The 27,919-nt window shown below is 48.3% G+C and overlaps 1 protein-coding gene across 1 annotated transcript in view; it reads right to left on the bottom strand.

Annotated features, from left to right (window-relative positions):
* Positions 1-8,496: 8,496 nt before the first annotated feature.
* Traf5 (TNF receptor associated factor 5) overlaps positions 8,497-27,919 on the bottom strand; it is a 42,475-nt gene continuing 23,052 nt past the window's right edge. The window contains exons 4-11 of the mRNA XM_028882848.2: positions 24,445-24,546; positions 21,000-21,164; positions 19,963-20,040; positions 19,611-19,685; positions 16,862-16,954; positions 13,107-13,247; positions 10,704-10,872; positions 8,497-9,287 (exon numbers count right to left, since the gene is read on the bottom strand). Coding sequence (XP_028738681.1) covers positions 8,710-9,287; positions 10,704-10,872; positions 13,107-13,247; positions 16,862-16,954; positions 19,611-19,685; positions 19,963-20,040; positions 21,000-21,164; positions 24,445-24,546 — 1,401 coding nt within the window. The 3' untranslated portion in view covers positions 8,497-8,709. The remainder of the gene's footprint in view (positions 9,288-10,703; positions 10,873-13,106; positions 13,248-16,861; positions 16,955-19,610; positions 19,686-19,962; positions 20,041-20,999; positions 21,165-24,444; positions 24,547-27,919) is intronic.

The raw sequence follows: 27,919 nt of genomic DNA, 5'->3' as shown, positions 1-27,919 counted from the left end.
CTCTGCTAGGCCTCCGAGTAGAGGCGGGAGCCTGTGGCCTATCACCAGCGACTTCTTTAATAACAGATGGGGCTCTCCTCAGACCTCCCTATCCTAATCCTATGAGCCCCCAACAGCATGTGCTCCCAAATCAGGCCCACCCCCAACACCCACAAGGGGAGCACACCCCTAATTCTTTCTCCAATCAAGTGTGTTTTCCACAGTCTGCCCTTGCAGTTCTCACTCCACCCTCCCTGAAGATGGAGACTCAAATATTCACACCGTGTTCCCCTACAGACCAGTTCTTAACATACTGGACTGCTCATTGCCCAAACAACAACCCCATGAAACAAGGCATTTTGGGGGCCCAGCCCAGAATTCGGTGTTTCTCAGTTTTCTGCAGTGCAGGCATGGCAGACCTCCACAGTGCAGTGCATGGAACTGTACCAATAAAGATGAGCTCACACCTCCACAGTGCAGTGCATGGAACTGTACCAATAAAGATGAGCTCAGACCTCCACAGTGCAGTGCATGGAACTGTACCAATAAAGATGAGCTCAGACCTCCACAGTGCAGTGCATGGAACTGTACCAATAAAGATGAGTTCAGACCTCCACAGTGCAGTGCATGGAACTGTACCAATAAAGATGAGCTCAGACCTCCCAGAGTGTGCTAGAAACCTTATAGTATTTTGGGAGCAAAAAAAAATTTTTTTCTCTCTTAAGACTTTGTAAACAAGCTGGGTGGTGGTAGCACACATCTTTAATCCCAGCACTCAGGAGGCAGAGCCAGGTGGATTTCTGTGTGAGGCCAGCCTGGTCTACAGAGTGAGTTCCAGGACAGCCAGGGCTACACAGAAAGACCCTGCCTCGAAAAACAAAAAACAAGACTTTGTAAACAACTTTTGAACATTTCTTAGCCTAAAAGACAACTTTCTATGGAACATGTAAGAACTGTGCAGTAGCTGTGGCTTAAGGTAAACTTGCAGCTGAGCCTGAGAGAGAACGGACTACAAAGAATGTGGTTTTTTTTTTTAATGGTTGGTTATCTGCAACCTTTTTTCCTCCTTGTGTGTGATTCAAGTGTACACCGGGAGGCCCCTGAGGTATGAAGCCAAACATGTGCTCCTGCCCTGCCCTGCCAATAGGTTTTTATTATTTCAAAATAATGAAACTATATAATATTAATAGCTGCTATTTACTGGTACAAATGGTTGAGACTTTTCTCTATTTTCCTCATTTATGGAAGAATTAAAAAAAAATCTAAAGCCATGCTGGGCTGTGGTGGTACATGCCTTAAATTCCAACACTTGGGAGGCAGAAGTAGACAAATCTGAGTTTGAAGCCAGCCTGGTCTACAGAGTGAGTTCCAGGACAGCCAGGGCTACACAGAGAAACCCTCTCAAAAAAAAAAAAAAAAAAAAAAAAAAAAAAAGAAAGAAAGAAAGAAAGAAAGAAAGAACGAAAGAAAGAAAGAGAGAAACAATAACAACAACAAAAACTAAAGCCATAGGACAAGAGATTAATGCTGTGGACTGTCTTTCTGTACACTGTGAATATACGTTGCTCTGATTGGTTGATAAATAAAGCTGCATTGGCCTATGGCAAGGCAGCTTAGAGTCAGGTGGGGAAAATCCAAGAGAAAGAGGAGAGGTGGGAGACGCCATCCAGCTGTCCAGGGAGCAGCATGTAATGGGACGCAGGTAAAGGCACGAGACACGTGGTGATACACAGATGAATAGAAATGGGTTAATTTAAGATGAAAGAGCTAGCTAGCAAGAGGTCTGCCACAGGCCATACAGCTGGTAATTAATATAAGCCTTTGAGTGTTTATTTTATAATTGGCCGCAGGACCATAGGGCCGGGTGGGACCAGAGAAACTTCTGGCTACAGATTAATGTTTAAAATTATGTGGGGCTGGAGAGATGGCTCAGTGGTTAAGAGCACTGGCAGCTTGTCCAGAGGTCCTGAGTTCAATTCTCAGCAACCACACGGTGGCTCACAACCATCTACAATGAGATCTGGTGCCCTCTTCTGGAGTGCAGGCAAACATGCAGACAGAACATTGTATACATAATAAATAAATTAAAAATTTAAATTATGTATATAGCCATTTCCCTTGCTCTAAGTACAAAGATGTTCATCCTTTTAAAAATAACCCATCCCTCTTTTCTCTGCCCAAGACTTTCGTGCTCCTGAAAATTTCTACTCCATAAATCTGATCATAAAATTTCAAGTATAAAGACCATCTTAATTAGGGTTTCTGTTGCTGTGATAAAACACCATGACCAAAAGCATGGTGGGGGATGTTTTTACTTACAACTCTCAGGTCACATCCATCACTGAGGAAAGTCAGGGCCCGGATTCAAGGCAAGAACATGGAGGCAGGAACTGAAGCAGAAGCTATGGAGGGCGCTGCTTACTGGCTTGCTCCTCTTGGCTTGCTCAGCCTGCTTTCTCCTAGAACCCGGGACCAGACATGGTGCCCAGGCGTGGCACCATCCACAGTGAGCTGGGTTCTCCCATATAGTCATTAATAAAGAACATGCCCTACCAGCTAGCCTACAGGCAGATCATATGGGGGCATTTCCTCGATTAAGATTCCTTCCTCCCAGATGACACTTGCTTGTATCAAGTTGACATAAAAAGTAGCCAGGACAAAGATAGTTTGTACATGCAGAGAAAGAAAAAAACCAAAAACACCTTTTCAAAATATACAAGGCAACTGCCAAGTTGGTGCATTATTATATGTTGTGATTTCTGTTCCTTCAAAAAAGTTTTCATTACTTTTACATTTAACAAAGGAATAAAGAGGATAAGAAACAATTCTGCTGGAATGATTTCTTTAAACATTTTTATTTATTTTTATGTGTATGAGTGTTTCGGTTGAATGTCTGTACACCCTGTGGGTGCCCAGGAGTCATCTCTCCAGCCCCTTGCTGGGATGATTTTAAACAGGCATTGCCCTGGGATTTCTCTTCTTGCTTTTCGCTTACTCTGCCCTCCCACACCATGTACACCTGTAACATTTGAAAGTAAATACCCTCAACTGTTGAAAATCATGCATTGAAGTTGATTACTTATAAATATGAACTTTAGATCACCATGTAGGCTGTTAAATTTTATGTTACTCATTGTTAAACTATGTAAGGCAGACAAAAAACTGCTGCAAATGTTACACTATTGTCCAGTGTTCTTAATATTTTTTAATATTATACTCCTCATCCATTTTTATGTATTTTTAAATCATACTCACTAAGCCAGCTTTTGACTCTTATTGATAAACTATCTTAAATGCTATTTCTCTTTCAATAGTAAATGCCTTAGGTAGTTGCTTGTTATTTCTTGGGGTTTGTTATTTTTATAGAATCTTGAATTGATAGATTTCTTGAAAATTTCCTTAAAATGTTTGCTATGAGGCCAGGTATGCCAGTACACACCTGCAATCTTAGCACTTGGGAAGTGAGAGCAGGAAGATCCAGAGTTCAAGATCAGCATGAGCTTGTTGGCTAGTTGAAGTCCTTTGCTACAGGAGGTCTGTCTCAGAACAAGCAGAGAAATTTGGTATGAAACATTATAAACACAAAGTCACAAAGCAATACCCAGCACCTCCCACCCTCCACACTGCCTCACACTGGCCTCGGGTTCAGTGACCCTCATCTCTTACCTCTGAGCCATCCCTCCCCAGATGCTAGGCAGGCTCCTCTCCCCTACCCATGACACTATTCTTGGGTGACTTCACCACTGGGGCACCTCCCGGGCTTCCATTCACAGAGGTGAAGAAATTTCCGAGGATTTGGTACTTCCCTGAAGAACTGTGCTCCAAATGCAGCATACTCTCTGTAGCTACATCACCCATACTTCACTGGGACAGTCCACCTGCCTCTGAGAAGATGGCTACCGCAGGCCTAAGGTCGGGTGTGGAAGCAACAGGTCAGCTGAGAAATGCTAAAACTTTCCCCAGTTCAGTAGTTTGTTTGTTTTTTAGATTTATTATGCCAGCTGTGGTGGTGTACACCTTTAATTCCAGCATTTGGGAGGCAGAGACAGGTAGATCTTTGAGCTCGAGGCCAGCCTGGTCTACAGATCAAGTTCCAGGATAGCCAGGGCTACTGAGAGAAACAGTCCTGAAACAAAAAGCAAAACAAAAAAGATCTAACCAAAACAAAAAGCTTATTCTATTTTTTTTTTAAGATTAAAAAAGTTATTTATGGGGGCTGGAGAGATGGCTCAGTAGTTAAGAGCACCAGCTATTCTTCCAGAGGTCCTGAGTTCAATTCCCAGCAACCACATGGTGGCTCACAACCATCTGTAATGAGATCTGACATGCAGGCAGAACACTGTATACATAATAAATAAAAATTTTAAAAAAAGTTATTTATGTGTGGGTGTTTTGTCTACTTGTGTGTCTCTGTACCACCACATGTATGCCAGACCCACAGAGGCCAGAAAATATTAATATCCCCTGTATACAACTGTATCCCCTGGAACTGGAGTTGTGCATGGTTGTGAGCCACTATGCAGGTGCTGGGAATTGAACCCAGGTTCTCTGGAAGAGCAACCAGTGCTCTTCACAGAGGTGCCTTCCATCTCCATGTTTGTTTAAGATTTGTTTTTACTTATGTGTATGTGTGTGCCTGTGCATCTGAGTACAGGTGGCTGTGGTAGAGGTACAGGCAATTGTGAGCTCCCTGAAGTGGGTATTGGGTCCTCTGCAACAGTTTTGTGTGTGTGTGTGTGTTCTCTCTCTCTCTCTCTCTCTCTCTCTCTCTCTCTCTCTCTCTCTCTCTCTCTCTCTCTCTCTCTCTCTCTCGTGTGCTCTTAACTGCTGAGTCATCATTTCTCCGCTGGTACTGTAACTAGAACCTGGTTGTGATTATCTCGGCTCCCTGAAAACAGTCAGGGGTCAGAATTCAGAGCCATCAATATCACACTCTACTGTAACCCTTACATACCCTCCTTGAGGATACTAACTCCCTTTTGCCAACTGTATTTTCTCTTCATGAGGAATCAAGATTATATGAAAATGAAAGTAAGAACTTTGTTATTTAGTGAAAATAACTATTCAACACACAAGAGGAAAATATCTGTACATGGATCTACCTTTTTCAGAACAAAACCTACAACTTTTATTTTGTCGAAAAAGCCCACTGTTTACTTTTCTGTTCTGTGGTCACTACTTTAGTGACGGAGGGACTCTGGACTCTAAGCAAACTACATCCCAACATTTATATGCAAGGGGGCTGGTTAAAATTCAAGGCCAATACTTTGATAGGTTCACTTTAAAATGTTTTCTGTATCAACTACTTAAAACTCCTTACAGTATGGGCTGGTCAGATGGCTCAGAGGGTAGGTAGAGGGGCTTGTACCAACCCTGACAACCTGCGTTTGATCCCTGATCTGAAAGGCAGGAGAGAACCTACTCCTAAAAGTTGTCCTCTGACCTCCACTGTCCTGGTAACTGTTTGTTTTTCAAAGCTCAACTCACAATATGATCCTCTACTTTAGAAGACACAGAGAAAGACCTTGGAGATTGGGATGGCTATTCTTGGTTGTCAGCTTGACTACATCTGGAATGAACTACAATCCAGAAATGGACAGCACACTTGTGAGATTGTTTTTGTTTGGGTGAAGCCACTTGTCTGGACCTCTGAGGTAGGAAGACACACAGCTTTGATCTGGATCAGAGGCAGGAAGACAACTTTAATCTGGACCACACCTTCTGCTGGAAGCTTTTGTAAGGACAAGGAAGAAGGAAGCTTTTGTTCTTTGCCTGCTTGTTCTTGCCTTGCTAGCACGTCCATTCCTTCACTGGCAGTGGAACCTGCTTCTTCAGGATTTCAACGTCTACTGAAGACCAATGGAGACATCCAGCCTCATGGACTGAGCAACTACTGGCCTCTTGGACTTACTGCTCACAGCTAGCCATTGTTGGATTAATTGTACTGCAGCCTGTAAGTTATTTGAATAAATACAACACACACACACACCTGAGACAGAGACAAAGATTCATTCTGTAAGTTGCTACTCTAGAGAACCCTGACTAATACATAGATGAAATAGTGAACAAACCCACAGCATGCCCCCAGTCTGGCCTTGTGGACTAGGGATTGGGCTTCTGGATTATTCTGAGGTCACAGGTAGCCATCGCTGTACCAGAGCTCGCCAGCAGCCAGGTACGGTGTATTTCTAAGATGCACCTGTTCTGTCCTGTGGTGTGACTCTAGTGTCCTCACAGAAGAGACTGAGAGGGTTCCTGGACTCCCAGAAGTCAGTCAGGTAAGTTGTTTCTACTTAAAACCAGTATTTTATTTTATTTTATGTGTATGGGTGCTTTGCCTGCATGAACGCAGTGCCTAGAGGCCAGGAGAGGGTGTTGGATCCTTGGGACCTGAGTTATAGGTGGTTGTGAGCCACCATGTAGGTGCTAGAAATTGAAACTGTTCTCTGGAAGAGCAGCTAGTGGTCTTAACTGCTGAGCCATCTCTCCATCCCCATTTTTTTTTCCTGAGAAAGGGTTTATCTGTATAGCCCTGGCTGTCCTGGAACTCTCTGTAGACCAGGTTGGCCTCCAGTTCATAGAGATCCACCTGCCTCTACTTCCCGAGTGCGGGAACTAAAGACATGTGCCACTACTGCCTGGCCCGTGTTTTGTTTTTAAGATTCATTTTTAGTTATGTGTATCTGTGAGCACCTGTGTGAAGGTGTGTGCAGATGTGAATGCAGGTGTCTACAGAGGCCAGAGAGAGGGCATCAGATCCCCTGAGCTGGAGTTACAGGTGTTTGTGAGCCACTTGACATGGGCACTGGGAACTGAATTCAGGTTCTCTGGAAGAGGAACAAGTACTCTTAACCATTGAGCCATCTCTGCAGCCCCAAGTTCTGTTTCTTATACAGGTTGAGTGCCAATTGCAAGGTGCATGGCCGTCACCCGAGTGAGCTCTGAATGGCCCTTGGGCCATGACACTTGTCCTTCTGTGAGAAGAGCCAACTGTATACGAGCAATGGAGACGGCATAGCATGCTTTTCCAGTCAGAGCAGGTTGGCAGATGTCAGTCTCGGGCTTACTGAGTTGAAAGGCAGATCATGGCTTGTATTTACACACAACAGACCAGTGGTTCTCAACCTTCCTAACACTGTGACCCTTTAACACAGTTCCTCATGTTGTGGTGACCCTCAACCATAAAATTATTTTCATTGCTACCTCATAACTGTAATTTTGCTTCTGTTATAAATTGTAATGTAAACATCTGTGTTTTCCAGTGGTCTTAGGTGACTCTTGTGGAAGGGTCGGTTGACCCACCCCCAAAGGAGTCACAACTCACAGGTTGAGAACCACCGCAGTAGACAGATACACAAAACCTGGTCATTTCTGGTCACAGAGTACTCAGAACTCTGACAGGAAACTCCACAGGTTTCTACAAACACCCCCCCCCCTTTTTTTGTCAATATATGAATTTAAAAGTTCTTCCGAAAGAACAAGAGTTGCCAATGTTTGGACAGCTGCTACCCATAGCAGATGGGATCCCCTTTCTCCAATTTTCACATCTTCTCTTTCATAATAAAGACTTCGCTCGTCTTCACACTAACTGTTACACTTGGTTGAGTTTCATGAAACTGGTATAGTTGACCAAAGCAGATGGTTTTCATCTGGTTAACCCTAATGAGATCTGTACTTTGGTTCACTAAATATACACTGTCTGCACCTTCTGCTCTGTGTTGGTAGAGAAGGTGAAATGCTAACCCCATTTACCAGCTGTACACAACTCTGAAAACTGTGCTTACAGTCTGCTAGTGAATCACAGAAAACAGAGAAATGATGCAGTTTTCAAGGATGTGGTACTTCCCTGAGGAACTGTGCTCCAAATGCAGCATACTGCCTATAGTTACATCACCCATACTTCACTAGGACAGCCTGCCTGCCTCCAAAAAGATGGCCACCACAGGCCTAGGGTCAGGTGTGGAAGCAATAAGTCAACAGAAAAACCAAGGCATTTCAACTGGGAATTCTTTTTTTTTTCTTTCCTTGTGTGTGTGTGTGTGTGTGTGTGTGTGTGTGTGTGTGTGTTTCGAGGCAGGGTTTTTCTCTGTGTAGTTTTGGTGTCTGTTCTGGAGACCAGGCTGGCCTTGAACTCACAGACATCTGCCTGGCTCTGCCTCCCAAGTGTTGGGATTAAAGGTGTGCGCCACCATCACCTGGCTCTTTCCTTTTTTTTATTTTTATTTTTATTTTTTTTTGGTTTTTTGAGACAGGGTTTCTCTGTGCAGCCTTGGCTGTCCTGGAACTTGCTCTGTAGACCAGGCTGGCCTCAACCTCAGAGATCCACCTGCCTCTGCCTTCTGAGTGCTGGGATAGAAAGTGTGTGTGTGTGTGTGTGTGTGTGTGTGTGTGTGTGTGTGTACCGCCACTGCCAGTTTGTCAACTGGGAATTCTGCCTCTGAGCACTCAGTCACATTCAGTACTAGACACCCCATGACACTTTCCTAACATCAGTGAGAGAGAGAGGAGCCCCAGGCCTTACTGTCAAGATCGTTATAATTTTCACAAAATATAAAAATATAAATAACAGCAATAGTCTAAGAGTTTTAAGTTTCAGACTGGGGCGGGATCCAGGAGAAAAAGATAACACTCAGATCTTAAAGGCAAAAGGCCAACACCAAAAGCACGTTCAGTCTAGAGGTCTGGGCTTCAACGATGTCGTCTGCCCCCTGTGCTTCTTTTCGGTTACCATTACAGATCCTCCAAGTCGGTTAAATCCACGGCCACTTTCAAGAACAGGGTGTCGTCTTTGATGTAGGTGTTCTTGGAATTCTCCAGAGTGGAGTGTGACACAAAGCGGGGACAGCCCGAGGCAATGTTCATCTCGCCATCAGGCCTTCGGAAGCTGCTGCTGTTGGGGTCAGCTCTGAAGGTCTCCACAATGTGGTTCTTCTTGCCACTCTGGTCCAAAAGCATCAGGGTGACCCTCTGCCTGAACGGCCACTGTAACAGCGAGTCAAACTCACCCCTCATCACCACAAAGTACAGGGACAGGTGAGTCCCCTTCCCAGACCCATCGCCGTTCAGGTACGCTCTGGCACAGAGCCGGTAGCCGCAGCGGCTGGTGTAGAAGGGCTGGCTGAAGACCGACACTGTGTGTCCCTCCATGGCCTCCCTCTTCTTCACCTTGTAATCTGTCACCTTCCAGATGAGCTTGCCACTGTAGCAGGCGCCCTCCAGCAGCTTAAATCGCTCTTCGTTCTTATTCAGCTGTGCCTTGTGGATATTAATGTGTGCATCATGCTTGCTGGTCTCCCCCTCCAGAACAACTGAAAGGAAACAGAACAGGAAGCTGCAGCCCAGGGTTGCTAGCCAAACAGTGCCAGTGAAACGCTGGCACAGTCGAGCTAAGCACAGCATCCACACGGGTGCCGCACGCACGGGTACCGCACACATTACTAACACTAACTCAGTGGATGCCACGCCTTGGTAAGCTGACACCAAGCACACAGGGATGTGTCCTCTGACCCCAAAGCTTGCCTAAGTGTAAGACACACTGGGCATTCACCTCAAGTGAATTCTCATGCTCAGCCTTATGCTTAACTAGTGTGTGCATGGGTGTGATGAAAGTGTCTATGCATTCGTGCATGTGTGTGTGCATGTGTGTGCATATAGAGGCCAGAGTTGATGCTGAGTGCCTTCCTTAACTGTCCTTTAGCCTTTGGGCAGGTCTCTCACTGAACCAGTCCCTGCTGTTTCAGCGAGCTTGTCCTGGGGATCCTGTCTCAGACTCCAGGGCGCTAGGATTACAGGAGCTCTCAAGCTTACTCGGCATTCACAAGGCTCTAGGGATTCAAACTCCAGGCCATGTTTATGCAGGAAGAAATGCTTTATCCACTGAGTGATCTCCCCTGCCCCTATAATGCATTTTATACTGAAAAGCTTTATTATTATTATTATTTGTGTGTGTGTGTGTGTGTGTGTGTGTGTGTGTGTGTGTGCAGGCACGTTTGTGCCACAGCATACCTGTGGAGGTCACAGGATAACTTTCAGTGGTTGGCTCTTACCCTCCACTATGTGGGCTCCAGAAGCCAAACTCTGGGTCTTGTGGTTTGAATGAGTTGTGCCCTTGGTCTCCAGTTGGTGGCTGTGTGGGGAAGATTAGAAGGGGTGGCCTTGTTGGAGGAGGTGTGTCCCTGGGCTTGAGGTTAGCGCTCTCTGCTTGCTGTTTGTGGATAGAAATGTGGGCTCTCAGCTGCCGCTCCAGCGCATGCCTGCCTGCCTGCCTGCTGCCACGCTCCCTGTGTGCTGGTGATGGACTCTTAACCGTCTGTAAGCTGCCTCAGCCACTGTCATCAGTGACAGAAAAGTAATTAACACACAGGTCATCTTGACTGCACAGCAGATCACCCGCGGTGCCATCTTGCTGGCCCTGGTGTGCCTTTTAGTGCCAAGTCCTCTCCTGTCTACACCCAAGACAGCCAGGCATCCATTACCTCCCCCTTAACTTATTATTATCTCCCCCTGCTCTTGACAGTCACGGCTCCCTGCTCTTGGGACTGCCTGAGCTGTCTCAGGGCCTTGTCTGACTCCCCCACATCAGGGCGACCCTCGTTTTGGCCTCGGCAGCTTCACAAACAGGATTCAGCCAGTTTATCCCTGAGAGCTGGGCTGTGACATGTTGGAGGTGTTAGCTGCTCTCACATCATGCAGGGAAGTCAGGAGAGAAGTGGACTGCCACACACCTAATCTCTGGTCACTGGCTTCCAGCAGGCTAATCTTCTGCTTCACGCTGTCGATGGCTTCCACCAGAGCCCGCAGGTCAGACCTGTTTTGCTGCTGGTTGACTGTTTGTAGCAGCTGCCGCACCTGGGCCTCCAGCCACGCCGACTTGTCGATGTGACTGGTCAGAGTCTGGCAGTGCAAAAAGATTTGGAAATCAGATTTGGAAATTAGACAATAAATCCATAATTTGTTAAGATTGAATTTTAATGCAAATATTTCACATATTATCCACCAATGAAAAGAAAGCAACACAGTCCAGAGAGAAAATTCACCAGCCCTGCCTTTCCCCCTCGCCCTCTCCCATCTGAACGCTTCTGGTGAATCTTGGAGCTTTTCTTAATGTGTCTGAAGTCCCCTTCCACTTACATACGTGTTCTTTGGCTGTCACTCCTCTGGCCTTAGCACGTCCTTCCCTGAGAAGCCATTCTCCCAGCTCCCCTCTGTAAGGAAGCTGAGACGGACCAGGCCCCTGTTCTGGCCCAGGCAGAGCAGGACATGGTCTGGAAGAGGCCTACATGCTCCATGGCTCTCTCAGATGGAGGGCATTAATCTGTCTGCCTTGCCCATACAGTCTTAATTCCACCCTGCTCATCTCTGTTTAGAAACATGCCAGGACTAATAGCATGATAGGTTTTTTTCTGGACATGTTCACACATGCATATATGCACACACATCTGAACATGCACAGCACATGTAGAATATATGCATATATGTATACATATATGATGTACTGGATAAGTAGAGTTTATGTGGCCCAGATTTTCTGGAACAAAACAAATTTCAAATACATTGCCCACATTATATAATCTTAAAATTTTCTACTGCAAATCTCATAATGAGAACTTTTATCTATTAGAAATCTGCTTGTGATTATCTAACATTTGTGATCCACCAAGTGATTTTTTTTTTTTATATTTTATTTTAGTGAGGTTTAACACATGCTCTTCCAAGGGTAATTAATGATTTTGCTTTCTTGTCTTCAAAATGCAGAACTATGTTCTCGATGAGTCTCAATCAGGGAAATTAACCCAACATGAATCAAAACCCTGATTTTCATACATACTATGAAAGTATGGTATAAATGTTACATGTACCAACATTGGTCAATACACTGGGTCATGAAAGCAGTGTTGTTACTATCAGAGGCCGGCCGCAGCACATGCAGTATTCTTTCTGGTGGTGCATGCCGCACAGCCAGAGGAGCGCAGAGTGCCAGAAACAGCGACTGGGACAAGGAGTTCCTGGGACGGGGGCTGTGCGGGTGCTGCTGGCGCCCCTGACTCTGGTGCCCCTGACTCTGGCGCCCCTGACTCTGGCGCCCCCTGACTCTGGCGCCCCTGACTCTGGCGCCCCTGACTCTGGCGCCCCTGACTCTGGCGCCCCTGACTCTGGCGCCCCTGACTCTGGCGCCCCTGACTCTGGCATCCCTGACTCTGGTGCCCCTGACTCTGGCGCCCCTGACTCTGGCGCCCCCCTGACTCTGGCGCCCCTGACTCTGGTGCCCCTGACTCTGGCACCCCTGACTCTGGCGCCCCCCTGACTCTGGTATCCAGTGACTCTGGCGTCCCCTGACTCTGGCACCCCTGACTCTGGCGCCCCTGACTCTGGCGCCCCTGACTCTGGCGCCCCTGACTCTGGCGCCCCTGACTCTGGCGCACCCTGACTCTGGTGCCCCTGACTCTGGCGCCCCTGACTCTGGCGCCCCTGACTCTGGCGCCCCTGACTCTGGTGCCCCTGACTCTGGCCCCCTGACTCTGGCACCCCTGACTCTAGCAGCTCTCCTATGCATTTGAAATGTTTTCCATTTAAAACATGAAGAGGAAAACCCCAGTGAGGGGCTTCAGCCAGCAGCGCTGACTGAAAGCAGGTCACAGCTTTGAATGGAAAAGCCAGGTCTCACCTGGATGTTTTCTTGCTTTAAAGGATTTATATTAGTTTATTTTATGTGTGAGTGTTTTGCCTGCATGTATGTCTGTGCATACTGCATGCGCTTGGTGCCTGCAGAGGTCAGAATTGGGTATTGGATGCCCTAGAACTGGAATCATGGATGGTTGTGAACTACCACCATGTGGGTGCTGGGAATTGAACCCAGGTCCACTGCAAGAGCAGCTCTTACCTGCTGAGCCACGTCTCTAGCCCTTCTTTCTTTTAAAAAAATATTTATTTTATGCGTGTGTGTGTGTGTGTGTGTGTGTGTGTGTGTGCGCTGCGCGTGCGCGCCTGAGTATATCTGTATGCACCGCGTGTATGCAGGAGCCTGTGGAGACCAGAAGAGAGAATCGTTTCCTCTAAATTGGAGTTACAGGTGGCTGTGAGCCGCTGAGTCAGCACTTTCAACCCCTGTCTGTCTGTCCAGCCCTTACCTGGACGTTTGAGAGGAAACTTCCATTTCTACCAAACATCTGTGTAAACTGCTTAAACTCCTTTTCAAACTTCTTCACGGTGTCCGCCAGCTGCTGGATCTTGCTTTCTTTCTGTTCGAGACTCTGATATAATTCAGAGATCTAGTAACAGGCAAGTGAACAAGGAGAGACGAGTCATTAATTGCATTCACACAGGCTCATGGGGTAACATTTTCTAGAGGGAAATGGTACATGTGCATTTCCAGGGCAGTGTTGATGGGCAGAGTCCCACGTAATTCAAGAAAGTATTTGCAGGTAGTCTTTAAAATCAGACCCATAGACTGTGCCATCCCTGACCCGCGGTGATGGCCAGCCAGTCAGGGTGTCACGTGGCTGGACTCGATACACTGCCTTGGTGCACTCTTTCATTGCTCGCTGTCAGACAGACACCTGTCAGCACCTCACCGAATTCCTGCCAGCTCTGTCTCTGCCCTTCGTCCCCAAAGAGCCCCCTCGGGTAACTGTCAGCTCACAAGCAAGTGTAGCCAAACTAGGTGAGCACTGCTAAACTTAGACACCACAATCAATCTGTGTGTGCACACACGCATGTCTGCAGCTTCCTCTGCTGCTCTGGACCTCCCCCTTGAGACGATCTCTCACCGAGCCTGGGCTTGGGCTGCCCGCCCTCCACTCAGGTTCTCATGCTTGCGCAGCAAGTGCTCTTCTTACTCACTCAGTCACCCTGCCAGCCCAGAATTTGTAATCTATGTGAGGGAGACAACCAGAAACCTAAGAATGATCCCATTCAGTCTGAATGCGGGCCAACTTCCACTCACAACATTACACACAGAAAAGCTTTTACAGCCAGTTCTCACTTCGTCTCATTTGTGTGTTTGTTTGGTTTCTGGTTTTTGAGAGTCTGTGGCCCAGGCTGACCTGGAACTTGCTACATAGCTCGGGTGACTGAGCCTTCTTGCCTCCACTCTCCAAGTGCTGGAATTTCAGGTGTACCACACACATACACATATACAGACAGACACACACGCACACACACACAGATGATACACACACACACACACACACACACACACACACACACACACACACACAGACTCACTCACACTCATCACACAAGTCCTATCTGTTCAGCAATCACAGTTTTTATCAATTCTTTCCTAGGCTGTGACGCTTCACACCTGATCCCACCCTGAGACCTTCTCCCCTCACACAGGAGTGTTCCCTCCATGGAACCTGGGATCATCCTGGATCTCACAGCAGCTGTATGGAGCCTGGTACCAGTTGATGCTGGAAAAATATCTCCAGTTCATACTCCATATCACAACCAGCAACACCAAGAGACAAATCTGATCTTCTATTTCTCCTGTTTCAACGTCTCCAGTGGCTTTTTTTTTTTTTTAAGGAAACTGGAGGCTCTGTATCTTCTAATACCCTTGCGGCTTCACACTCATTTCTCACCCATGTGCATCCTGTCCAACAAGACGGCACAGCACCTAGTTAACCATGTGCATCCGGCAAGACTGTTCAGTGCCTGCTTCTACCAGGGGACTTCCCTCATCCAGAATTACCTTTTCAGTGCAGCCGCTCGAAGGCTCCGCCTCTGGGAATATCGCCTTCACCCCCATCACCCACCCAGGCCCTCCCAGTCCCATCGATACCCACCCGTAGCTCCTTCATCGCCTCCACAACTTGCTCTTAGTGTTGTTTTTGTCCTTTTCCTCCACTAGAGTGCTTGCCGAGACTCACTCCTTTATTCTCTGAGCCCAGCGCGATCCCTCAGAGGGAAGACACTGGATGCGTGTTTGACAAATGACGGACAAATGGCCAGGAGGAACACCTGGCAGTCCCCCCCCACCCCTGCTTCTGACCGGCTCCTGTTCTCGTGGTGCCCATCTCAGTTGATACCATCCAGGTTCTCTGCCTCCTAAGCATCCACTTCAGCCTCAGAATGCCTCCATACTATCTGCAGTCCACTGGTGCAGGGGTGGCTCCCACCAACACCATTTCCAGGATCTGCATTCCCCTCAATACTGAAGTGCTTCTTGTGTGCCAGAATGTGAACGCATTCCCCGCTCCCCTCTACCACATCCCATTTACAAATGGGAACCGGTGGGGGAGGGGCAGAGAAGTGAAGCAGGTGGGTGTGTAGCCTGCAGGCTCAGGCCTTCCGGCTCCAGCACCCTCACTATCAGCCTCAAACACACTATTCCCTTTCCGTAAAGATAATAGGTAATTGTACCTATTTTAAAGGAAATCCACTCTATTACATGTTTAACAAGCCAAACACTGAAACATATTAGTTCTAACTTTTGATCCTTAAATCCCTTTTGAAACAAGGCAGAGTATGCATAAGTAAAACAATACCTGAACACACAGTGTCAGCTTTACACAGAAAGTCACTGCTGTCTTGATCCTGTGTCACACTCGGGAGTTCAGGCACTCGACTACTCCATTTCCTTAAACTACAGCACCCTTTATGCCAGCCTGTCTGGGCACATGCCCTGCTCCTGCACACTGTGTTTCCCTTCAGTGTCAGCCTGGGGAGCTGGAGAGACGGCTCAGTAGTTAAGAACAAGTACTGCTCTTGCAGAGGAGCTGAGTTCAGTTTCTAGAACCCATGTTGGGCAGCTCCCAGCTGCCTCTACTCCAGACCTGACACCCTCTTCCAGCCTCCCCACACACCTGCACTCATGCACACACTCCCCATACACATAATTAAAAATAAGGCAAACAAAGGTACAGCTTGGGTGTTCTACCCTGAGAAGCCTTCCACAGTTTTCCCAGAGTGCCTTGCTGCAGTCTCCGTATCCCACACAGCATTATTGTGTTCCAGAAGGCACAGCCACTCATCTATTCGTATTTCCATGATTCTTCACGGAGAGGCTATGTCTTCTGTGACTCAGTGTCCCTAACAATGAACCTATACCTTGCATGTCTGTTCAGTCAGTGGATGTATGCATAGGGAGAACATACAGAACCCGCAGTTCCCAGGCAGCAGGGCCTGTGACCAGTTACTGCTGAGTCAGGATTTCTAATTTTCTCCTGGCTGTGACCCCGAAAAGCACACACCCACTGTGACGTGGAATTGGACATCACAAAATAATCTGCAGTGGTAAACTTCTTCTCTGACAGCAGGCCTGAAAAGTCTTCCAGAATGGTCCTGCAACATAATTAACTTCCATAATAACTGCTCCTTAGCGCCAGCCTTTATGGATGCTGTGAGCGCTTCAGGAGCCATGACAGGCTTGACAGCCAGGGTCAGTGAGTGTGTATGAAGTTAGTATGTGTTTATTGGGTTACAAAGCTTCTCCAGGGCAGCTTAGCTCTACATCAAAGTTCATGAAGCCCATAGTACTTAGAACAGACCTTCGACTACTGTAATGCTCTGACTGATCTAATTTTAAAATATCAAACAGTTGGTAGGTGCTCGGTAAGGATGAAGGAGATGTGCAAAGGCTGTGGAGGAGTGGACGGGAAGCCACCGAGAGCACTGGCTTGAGATCCAGATCGTTTGCCACTTACAGGCTACAGACTTCAGGCTTCTTTGATCTTAGTTCATCTGCAGGAGGTGATAAACCCAAAGAACTCAAAGGCACCTTCCAGCTCAAAGGTTCTATAACATCAAGGGCGTAACTGGCCACTAGTAGAAAAGCATGTGCCTTTAATCAGCTTACACAGAACCAGAGAGAGCATGAAAAAACACAGTAGCTAAGTATCAGTGACTGCCCTGCCCCTTCCCACGTGGCCCCACGACTCACCTGCTGTTCTAGTCGGAAGTTCTTCTCTAAAACCAGAAGCATGTGGTCCCGCAGGGCTGCCTGCTCATGCTCCTGCAAGTTCCCCCTCTTGCCCTTCAATACAAAGCAAAAGTGAAGTCCAGTTATTGAGAAGCTCCCCAAACGAGGCAGGTGACAGGTACATGCTTAACACAGAACCTCAGCAACTTGGCCAACTTAGTTTCCCTGTGCACTTTTTTCTAGAGAGATGCAGGAAAAATGACTCCACTGGGTCCTTTCTCAGCTTTAGAATTCTCCAGCAGCCAGGACCAAACAAGCTTACAGGACAATGAACCAGGCTGCTATCAAAACTCCACTGCTGACTTTCTTCCTGCCTTTGGCTGCATAGCTGCATGCAGTCTCCACCACTCACCATGCCCATGCATGTCTCCACACTCAGCCATGCCCATGCATGGTCTCCACCACTCAGCCATCCCCATGCATGGTCTCCACCATTCAGCCATCCCCATGCATAGTCTCCACCACTCAGCTATGCCCATGCATGGTCTCCACCACTCAGCCATCCCCATGCATGGTCTCCACCACTTAGCCATGCCCATACATAGTATCCACCACTCAGCAATGCCCATGCATGGTCTCCACCATTCAGTCATACCCTGCATGCTCCACCACTTAGCCATCCCATACATGGAACCCCACCAGCCATCCCCATGCATGGTCTCCACCACTCAGCCATGCCCATGCATGGTCTCCACCACTCAGCTATGCCCATGCATGGTCTCCACCACTCAGCCATCCCCATGCATGGTCTCCACCATTCAGCCATCCCCATGCATAGTCTCCACCACTCAGCTATGCCCATGCATGGTCTCCACCACTCAGCCATCCCCATGCATGGTCTCCACCACTTAGCCATGCCCATACATGGAATCCACCACTCAGCCATCCCCATGCATTGTCTCCACCACTCAGTCATACCCATGCATGGTCTCCACCACTTAGCCATGCCCATACATGAAATCCACCACTCAGCTATGCCTCATGTCTCCACCATCAGCTTCCCATGCATGGTCTCCACCACTTAGCCATGCCCATACATGGAATCTACCACTCAGCCATCCCCATGCATGGTCTCCACCACTTAGCCATGCCCATACATGGAATCCACCACTCAGCTATGCCCATGCATGGTCTCTCTACCACTCAGCCATCCCCATGCATGGTCTCTCCACCACTCAGCTATCCCCATGCATAGTCTCTGCAGACTGGTTTTAAGCCTGGGCCAGTTCCCCAGAGCACATTTCTATATGCCCTGCTGCAGGGGGCAGAGAGCCTGCAGCCTGCTTTTAATTTTGGCCTGTGCAAATTTGTTGCACTCAGAGTCACACATTTGAGAGAAGGAGCGGTTACATCTCCCCTGACAGTTACACTGCTATTGGCTGACAGTCTACTGCTAATAAAAGCAAAGATCCATATTCTCCTATGTTTCTAGGCGAACATACATCCTCAGCTTCCCTTCAGTGGAGGGCTGGAACCTTGCTCCAAGGAAGGTTCCAGAGAACAACTCCCCTACCAACCCTTAGCTCTTGACACTGAGGTTAGCACTAGAACACAGCTCAGCTGGAGGCGGAGCCTGACTGTAAAGTCTTTTCAGCACTAGATGCAATGCTGCCACACCACCCTAAGAGGTAAACCCTGACCCTTCTGCAGCTAACATAACCACGGGTTCTCCCAATCTATTTCAAGGCTCCTACTGATAGACATGGTGGGATGGTGCTAGGGATTAACCAGCAAGCTCCTAATGTCTCTACCACTGACTAGTCAAATTTTAATTTATTTTTTAAACTAAAAAATGTACTTATGTTAAGAATATAATTGGGGTAATTAGACTCATAGAATATACAGGTTATATTCAGCATGATGTTTCAGCTTCTATTCTGAACAAATGGAATCTGCCAAAAGGCCTGAAGTAGAGGTCAAACTTTGTTCTCTCTATTTTATTTTATACAACTTACTGAGTAATTATTTTAAAGCTGTTTAAATATATTGAAACTTATTTTAAAGCATGATTTCAAATCACTTTATTTCAGCAATTTCTTTCCCCAGTGCTAGGAATTCAACTCAATGCCTCCCTCACATCTGCCAGGCAGGTATTCTACTATGGAGCTATGCCCACAGCCTCAGATCTCTTTGTTTCAAAACCTTTAGTGATATACCATAAACCCAGGAATCACGGGAAGGATGACTCTGAAGAGTTCCTAACCCTGGTAGACACAACAGAGCAGAATCAGAAAGAATCACTGCCATGGTTGGATTTATGTGACAACCTGGTTAGGCTATGTTCAATGACAACTAGTCTAGGTGTGGACATGAGTACAACTGGTCAACCTTAGGTAAAGATGACCCAACTATAATGTGGGTGGGCCTTGTCCAGTCAGCTGAAGGCCTAGGTGCAGACTTCTCATGACCTCAACACAGAAACTCCAGTCTGAGAGTTCAGTCTGCTGATCTGCAGATGTGGGGCACATGAATCCCACAGCAGCAGAATGAGTCTCCCTACACATCTGTATGAACAGATACATGAATATAACATATACATGTGCAAATATGTATGCATGTAGGAGTCCTGTTTCTCTGGAAAGCCCTAACTCCATTGTAGTCCTAAAGTTCTAGTGTCCTTCTGCCCTTCTGTATCCTGAATAGAGTTAAAAAATAAAATGAACTCACCAGTGAATTACAGAGGTGGAGATGAAGATGACCCAAACCTTACCTTGACAGTACAGCCGTAGTGCTTAAAGGGACAGTCTTGTTCGGCCTCAGGACACACAGTGAGGTGTTCGTTCACCTACAAAATGGGACAGCCTATGCTGTGGGAACACACAGATTCTTCAACTGTTTGCTATAATCAGGGAACACCAAGGGCCACTTGAGAGGAAGTGAGGGACAGCAGGAGAAACTCTGATGAAAACAGAAGGGTGTGCAAGGGCCGGCCCCAGAAGATAGGCGGAGTCATCACAGGGTTATGGAATCCCCAGGCCTTTGTCTACAGTTCTCATCAAACCCACACCGCAAGGATTGCTAAATGTTTCCCCTATACTCTCCAAGGAGGCCTGTTTACTCACCTCGGTTCTCGGAATAGTCCTCAGACACTTGTTAGGACAAGACACTGGGTACGCAGGACACACGTTTTCCTCATGATCCTGAAACAGAGTGTGTGGGAAACAAAGCCAAGATCTCTTGCCTCAAGGTGTTCATACACATGTCTCTGGAGAGACACATCATGTGGCTTGCTCTCCATAGGCAATTATAGCCCAGTTTCAAAAAAAGACTAGAGATGCCTGCTTTCTTGATGTAAATTAATTCAACTAAAAAATTAAAATTTCTGAGTGAAAGATCAGAAGGCTTGGGGCACAAAAAAGTCAGCTTGGGGATGGACTAGCGAGGCCCCACACATGTAAGAGCGCCCGTGGGCTCCATGTTGATATCCTGCGCCTCCAGCCAGATAACAGAATCCAGACAGCAGCCATCATCGCCTCCACATGACCCAGGCCTTGCATCTCATCTCCCATATTTGCAGCAGGGGCCCAATGCTATTGTCATCAACAGTAAATGTAGAGTCCCACCAAGGAAAAGGCTTAGAGTTCTTTGCAGAATCTCAAACTTCTCCTCTCCCCCCCTCCCATTTGAGAACTACCTATTTATACAGCCAAGGATGAGCCGTCCTTGAACTTCAGATCTCCTGCCTCCACTCTTCAGTGTCTGAGAGTGCAGGCATGTATCACCTGGTTTGTGTGGTGGGGGTTAAACCGATAGCCTTGTGAATGTTAGGTGAGCATGCTACCAGCTGAGCTCCAACGCCAGCCTCAGATGATACAAAACCACATCTGTTTAGAGACAGGGTCTTGTGCAGCCCAGACTGGCCTAATGCGAAGAAGCCATGAACTGCTCATCCTCCTGGCTCCAAGTGCTGGGATGAGAGCTGTGAGCCACCATGCCTGGTTTATGCCATGCTAGAGATCAAAACACCCTGTCAACCGAGCGACATCCCCAGCCAGGTAAATCCTCTCCTTAGTCCAAATTCAGTCCAAATAAGAAAAGACTGCACCTCTGAGCCCCATCTGAGCTGCATGCATGGCCGCCCACGGGTGCCTGCTCTCACCTGCAAGTTGGTGACCACCACGTCCCTTTTGCAGTAGAAACACTTCTCCTCTCGGAACTGGCAGTACGCGCTCAGATGCTCCTTCACGTCTTTCCGGAGCATGGCTTCCCGGCAGCTCTCGTTAGGGCAGGGCATGGTTTGGAAGGAGCAGTGCTGAAGATGGTCCTGCATCAGGTGACAGCAGCCCCAGGGGCGGGGCCAGTGTGGGGCACAGCGGGGCAGAGAGCCAAGGGCCAGCCTGGCCGGCCTCTCTGCAGCTGTCATGGAGGCCCACTGCCTCTTCTGAGGACAGGGGCAGAGAGGCCGCTGGGGCTGGCACTGGGAGAGCTACCAGAGAGGCCGCTGGGGCTGGCACTGGGAGAACTACCAGAGAGGCCGCTGGGGCTGGCACTGGGAGAGAGAGCTGGTCCGGCTTGTCAGGAATTAGGAGATTGTGTGGGGTAGGGTCTGGGAGGGTTTGGGGGCAGTAACATGCAGTTTGTTTAGAGAATCCAGTGCCGGCTCCTGTATGAAGTGCCAGGTCATGCACGTTCTCTCCAGCCTTTCCAGTGAGTGTGGCTGGTCTCTGTGGGATTTCTGTTTGTGTTTTTTCCCATCCTCATCCCAGCACCTTCTATTAACCTCTGCACGGCAGAGGTGGGACAATCAGAAGGAAGGAAGGGAGCAGCTGACTCCACAGAAGTGGGGTACAGACTCTCGATGGGGGAGACACAAGGAGAGAGGGCAGGTTCCCGGGCAGGAGGGGGACGGTCAGGCTTTGTTCAGGTAGATAACCTGGAATGCTCTTCAGCAGGGCAGCAGTGAATTGAAGGTATTTACTCAGGGCTTGTCACACCAGACACTGAAAACACCTCACGACTCCAAGTTACTACGACCCTGCTGAGGCACCAGAACCCGTCTCCCCACAGGACACCTTCGCACAGCTGGCCCACTGAAGCCACAGCCCAGATGTGGCCCACGCTCATTTACCTCCATGACCACCTCTCTTTCTGAGCCGTTTCACTCACGTCCTGCTGGGGCTGGTTTGCTCTGGGGGCGGGGGGGATGGGAGCCGTGCAGAGCCTGCGTACTGTCTGTCTAAGTACCGGGGGTGGGGGGGGGGGGGGGTGTGCACACCCTGAACCTTAGCACTACGTGGGCAAAGGCAGATGGACCTCTGAGTCCAAGGAGCCTGGTTTCTATAGTGAGTTCCGGGTCAGTCAGAGGTACATAGTGAGACCCCACATATATTTTAAAAAGTAAATAAAAATTGTGTTACATGTATTTGTGAAGAGCGGGGTGCAGGTGGCATGGTGGTGTGTTTGTTTGTGGAGGTCAGAAGGCAACTTGTAGAAGTTTAGTTTCCTTCTGTCGTGTAGGTTCCAGGAGTCAAACTCGGGTCATTCGGCTTGGAAGCGGGCACTTTTTCTTGATGGGCCATTTCACCTACCCTACAGTCAGGCTCTTCATGGAGGGGCGGGCTGAGGCTGGGGGAGATGCAAAGCCCAAGTCATTTTACTACCGACTCTTTCTAAAATTTCATTTATTTAATGTGTCTGGGTATTTTGTCTGTGTACCACATGGGTGCCTGGTGCCAGGGAGACAACAGGAGTTAGAGATGGCTGTGAGCCACCATGTGGGTGCTGGGAACTGGAACGAGGGTCCTCTGGAAGAGCGGATGCTCTTAATGCTGAGCCACCTCTCCAGCCCCACTATTAGCTCTGAACAGAAACAGTGTGCTGCCTGTTCTCAAGGGAAAGCAACCGAGGAGTAGGTTTTCTTTCTCAGCATGAGGTTAAAGTTATTTCCTTTTGCCTCTTGAAAACCCAGACTAACTTCCTGATAGTCTCCTTGACTCACCTGAACTGCTGACATTCACTCAGACCTGTGAGCATCCCCACCTCACCACACAAGCCGCTGGAGACAGGAGTGAGAGCGCTTGGCAAACAGCTGCAGAAAGCAGGTCCTGCTCCCCACAGCCCGTGTGTGCTCCTCGCCGTGTCAGTCCGTGTTCTGCGTCCCCACAGCCCGTGCGTGCTCCCCACAGCCCGTGTGTGCTGCTCCCCACAGCCCGTGCTGTGCTCCCGCCCCGCAGCCCGTGTGTGCTCCCACAGCCCGTGTGTGCTCCCCCCGCAGCCCGTGTGTGCTCCCACAGCCCGTGGTGCTCCCCCCGCAGCCCGTGTGTGCTCCCCCGCAGCCCGTGTGTGATCCCCACAGCCCGTGCGTGCTCCCACAGCCCGTGTGTGATCCCCACAGCCCGTGTGTGCTCCCACAGCTTTCCGTGGCGTTCCCCGCAGCCCGTGTGTGCTCCCACAGCCCGTGTGTGCTCCCCACAGCCCGTGTGAGTGTGTGCTCCCACAGCTTTCCGTGGTGCTCCCCACAGCCCGTGTGTGCTCCCACAGCTTTCCGTGGCGTTCCAAGCCCATCTTTTTCTGGCTTGGTGACAACACAGCTGGACAAGAAGCCTCGCCTAGAATCTGTCACTCAAATGAGCGGCAACAGACTGTTGCACAGAAAACAATGGAGTCCTGTGAGCTCCCCCAGGGTGACAAGGAAATCATCTACACATTTATCATCCCAGTGCCCAGGGTGTGTGTGGGGTGTGTGTGTGTGTGTGTGTGTGTGTGTGTGTGTGTGTGTGTGAGTTTCCTGGAGGCTTGATGAAGGGCTGAGTCATCTGCCGTGCATGTTCCAAACAGTGTGGGTGTGAGGGGAAAATCTCAGCAGCTGCCAAGCAATTCCCTGGAAGCTAGAGGTGGCTGAGTCACTAGCGTGAGATTGAGCCTGATAGGGCTGTGCCTTCCTCAGCCCAACGGGATGAGCTGTCTCCCACAGGACTCCACCTCCCTCACCTGCACTTCCCTGACACCCCCGTTACGTCTCCACCAGTCTCACAGAGCACATCCTGGGTGGCCTGGCTCAGTCTCTGTCACGGGTCACAACATAGACCAGAACGCACCAAGAGACAAAGGTTTGGAGGGAAGGCCTGGCCCTCCCGCTGTGCCCTGTGCCAGTCAGCCTGCCTCCCACCCTGGGGTCCCGCAATTGTGCACCCCTGCTGGATGTTTTTTTTTCTTTTTTTTTGAGACAGGGTCTCTCTGTGTAACCCTGCCTGTCCTGGAACTCACTCTGTAGACCAGACTGGTCTCAAACTCAGAGTTCTGCCTGCCTCTGCCTCCCGAATGCTGGGGTACTGGGAGTGTCCTTTTTGCCCGCTAAGTCCTGCACCCTCTTCTTGACTCAATATCCCATAATTACAGCCTAGCATGCAGATGGTGCTTTCTCCTACAGAACAAGCCCTTTGGTTACCCTCCGCCCTTGGTGCTCATGGTACTGCCCGATTGGGGACAGTCTGAGAGAAACCCAGGGAACCCTTTATGTGGCTCAACCAGGGCCCGTCACAGGACAGCTAAGTGGGTGCCACCAGAGGGATGGCATGGGCAACACTGGCCTAAGTGACACCAACCTGGAATCGTCCCAGAATGACCCTGGCATTGCATCCGGGGGCGTTCTTGCAGTAGACGTATAAATTGAGGACCTCTCTTTTGCAGCAGTTGTCTTTGAACACCTAAAATACGGACACGATCAGTCACACACCCTCCAGTGCACCGCGGGGGTGCAAAGGAAGCCACGGTGAGAGATTGGTCTTCAAGTCTATCTCAGCGGCTGGAAACTTCCAGGCAGTGGCTGAAACGGAAATGTCACAAGACCACGTTGAAAGTAAAGGCTGCCTCAGACACACACTTCTAGGAAGTGACATCAACTCAACGCTCAAGCCAGCAGGCTGCAGCTGGGGGAAGCACAGGGTGAGCTTGACCCCAGACAGTCAAAAGTCAAGAGGAGGCCTGGCCAAGGTCGAGGGTTGTTTCCCACTCGGGTGTAAGTGTCGGTGCCCCTGGAAGGTGCTGGTTGGTTATTCCAGCACAAATTGTGTATTGGTTTGCTCCTCCATAGAGAGTCAGAGGGTAAATACTGTTAGCTCGGCAGGTCACGAGGCAACCATCCCTGAACTCACTCTGTAAATCAGGCTGGCCTGGAACTCACAGATTCACCTGCCTTTGCCTCAACTCTGACATCAAAAAGACCTACACAAGTAGGCACAGCTGTGCTCCAGTAAAACACGTATGGACACGGGAAGTCGAATAGTGTAAAATTTTCATGTGACACAAAACATTATTCTTTGATTTTGAATGTTTAGATGACTTATTTATTTGTACAAGTGTATGTGCCTGCATGAGTTTACAAGCACCATGCGCATGAGGTTACCTCTAGAGGCCAGAAGAGGGTGTTAGAGCCCCTGGAACTGGAGTTACAGACAGTTGTGACCTGCCCTGCGGGTGCTGGGAACTGAACCCAGGTCATCTGCAAGAGCAGAAAGTGTTCTTAACAGCTGAGCTGTCACTCCAGCCCCCTTGGCCTTTTAAAATAAATTATTTTCAAGTAGTTTAAGACTCACAAGAGGTTGCAAAAATAGCATATTTTTTGTGACTCTTTTTTCATGAATGTTTATGAATGTGAAAGCCATTCTCTTAGTTTAGAGACAAAACTGATAGAACTTGCCCAAGGCTGTAGCATGCCTGTCCCTGACAAACACACTGAGAACCACTTGGCCCTCTGGAAGGCAACTACTGGGAAGGGGCTGGTGAGTCAGATCAGCTGCTCAGGGAAAGCTTCAGGAGGAGGTAGAGATTGAGCTCCTGAAACACAAGGAGAAAAAGAAAACTGAACTGAAGAGACATTTTCAGGGAGAAAAATCTCCATGACCCTGAGTTAGACAGCGGTTTCTTAGGTAACAACAAAAGGACAAGAAACAAACAAAACCAAAAGAACAATAAACAACAACTGTATCAGGTAGTTTTCTCTACTTGACACAAAGTAGCGTCACCCAGAAAGAAGGGATCTTAACTGGAGAATTGCTGGGGTCAGAAAGGCCTGTGGTCACTGCATTCTCTTATCTGCCAGTTGATGAGGGAAGGCCCAGCCCACTGTGGGCGGTGCTATCCCTACCCAGCAGGGCCTGGCTGTCTAAGAAAGGTAGCTGAGCAAGCCAGAAGCAGCCAGTAAGCGGGTCCGTGGTTTTTGTGGCCTGGGAACTGCAGAATTGATGGGGTTGAGGGCAGTTGTGGCTTGGCTCGGTGTGGCAGAACTGAAGCCCTTGGAGAGAGGCCAGGAAGTCATTGTCAAATGTGCAGCCTCGGTGCAGGGGAGACGCCAGCACATTGGAGATGTCAGGGCCCTGGGAAGACTACCAAAGACAATGGCAGGTTCCTGAGCCTATTGGACAGCTGTATGTTGTGGCTGGCAGAGCCAAAGAAAGGTGCCTGCCCAAGCCATCCAGAACATAGTGAGTCCCAGAACTTTTTTACTGTTGAAATTTGGTTATGCTTTGATCCAGCTATAACTGTTTCCTGGTTCTTCCCTCTTGGAATAAGAAATATTTAAGTGTTTTTTTTTTTTTTTTTTTTTTTTTTTTTTTTTTTAAAACAGGAGCCCACAGGTTTATTTGTTTTTGTTTTGTTTTGTCTTTCAAGACAGGGTTTCTCTGTGTAGCCCTTACTCTGTAGGCCAGGCTGGCCTTGAACTCAGAGATTGGCCTGCCTCTGCCTCCCAAGTGCTGGGATTAAAGGTGTGTGCCACCACTGTCTGAGGAGGCACCCACAGTTAAGAGACTGGGTATTTTTAAAGAGATGTTGAACTTATTAAGTGTTTGAGTGTTTTAAAGATGGTGGGACTTGTAAAGTTTTAATTTGTTTGATATTAGTATTAACATAATCTTGGGGACAAAAAAGAAGGGAACTGTTATGGTTCAATAGTGATGTATCTGTGTGTCAAACTGACAAGGGGTCAGTTGGACTGGTTAGGGTTTTTTCTGTCAACTTGACATGAACTGGGGTCATCTAGAAGAAGGAGCCTCAACTAAAGAGCTGCTTCCATCAGATTTGTCTGTGGGCAAGTGTGGGGGTCATTTTCTCGACTGATGATTGATGTGGGATGGCCCAGCTCACTGTGGGCTGCCAGCCCTGGGCAGTGACTCTGAGCTGTACAGGAAAGCATTCTAAGCAAGCCAGGGGAGCCAGCCAGAAAGCAGCCCTGCTCTCTGGCCTCTGCTCAGCTCCCGCCTTGAGCTCCTGCCCTGACTTCTCTAGGTGATGGTTTGTAGCCTGGAAGTGTGAGGTGAAGTAAACATGTTCCTCAAGTTGGTTTCGATCATGACGTTTATCACAGCAACGGAGAAGAAACTAAGACAACAGCAAAACCCACAAATAAAGAAAAACAGATAAACTAAATTTCAGCAAATTGAAAACTATCTGCTTCAAAAGACACCACCCACAAAATGAGAATAAATCATGTAATAAGAGAAAATACTGGCAAATCTGATAATAAAAAACCTAGTGTCTAGAATATAACAAAGGACTTGTAATAATTCAGCAATTAGAGACAAAAATCCAGTTAAAATGGGCAAAGGTGGGGCTGGAGAGATGGCTCAGTGGTTAAGAACACGAGTTGCTCTCGCAGAGGAACCAAGTTCAGTTCCAGCACTGACATCTGGCAGCTCACAACCACCTTTAACTCCAGCTTCAGGGGATCTGATGCCTTCTTCTTGCTTCCATGGGTACTGCACTGACATCAGACAGACAGACAGACACACAAGCACATACACACACACACACACACACACACACACACACACACAGAGAGAGAGAGAGAGAAAGACAGAGAGACAGACAGAGAGAGAGACAGAGAGAGACAGACACACACACACCACAGAGTCAGACAGACAGACAGACAGAATCTTACGAGGCATTCCAACAGAGAAGACACACAGTGGGGCAGCTAAGCTGACAGTGTCACCAGCCATCAACAAAAGTGACTCAAACCCGGATAAATCAGGCTTCACACCTTAGGAAGGTGTATCAGAAAGGCTGAGAACTCATTTGGAT

This window comes from Peromyscus leucopus, chromosome 15 (genome assembly GCF_004664715.2).
Source record: "Peromyscus leucopus breed LL Stock chromosome 15, UCI_PerLeu_2.1, whole genome shotgun sequence".
NCBI lineage: Eukaryota > Metazoa > Chordata > Mammalia > Rodentia > Cricetidae > Peromyscus > Peromyscus leucopus.
This window is presented reverse-complemented; position numbering and strand designations above follow the sequence as displayed.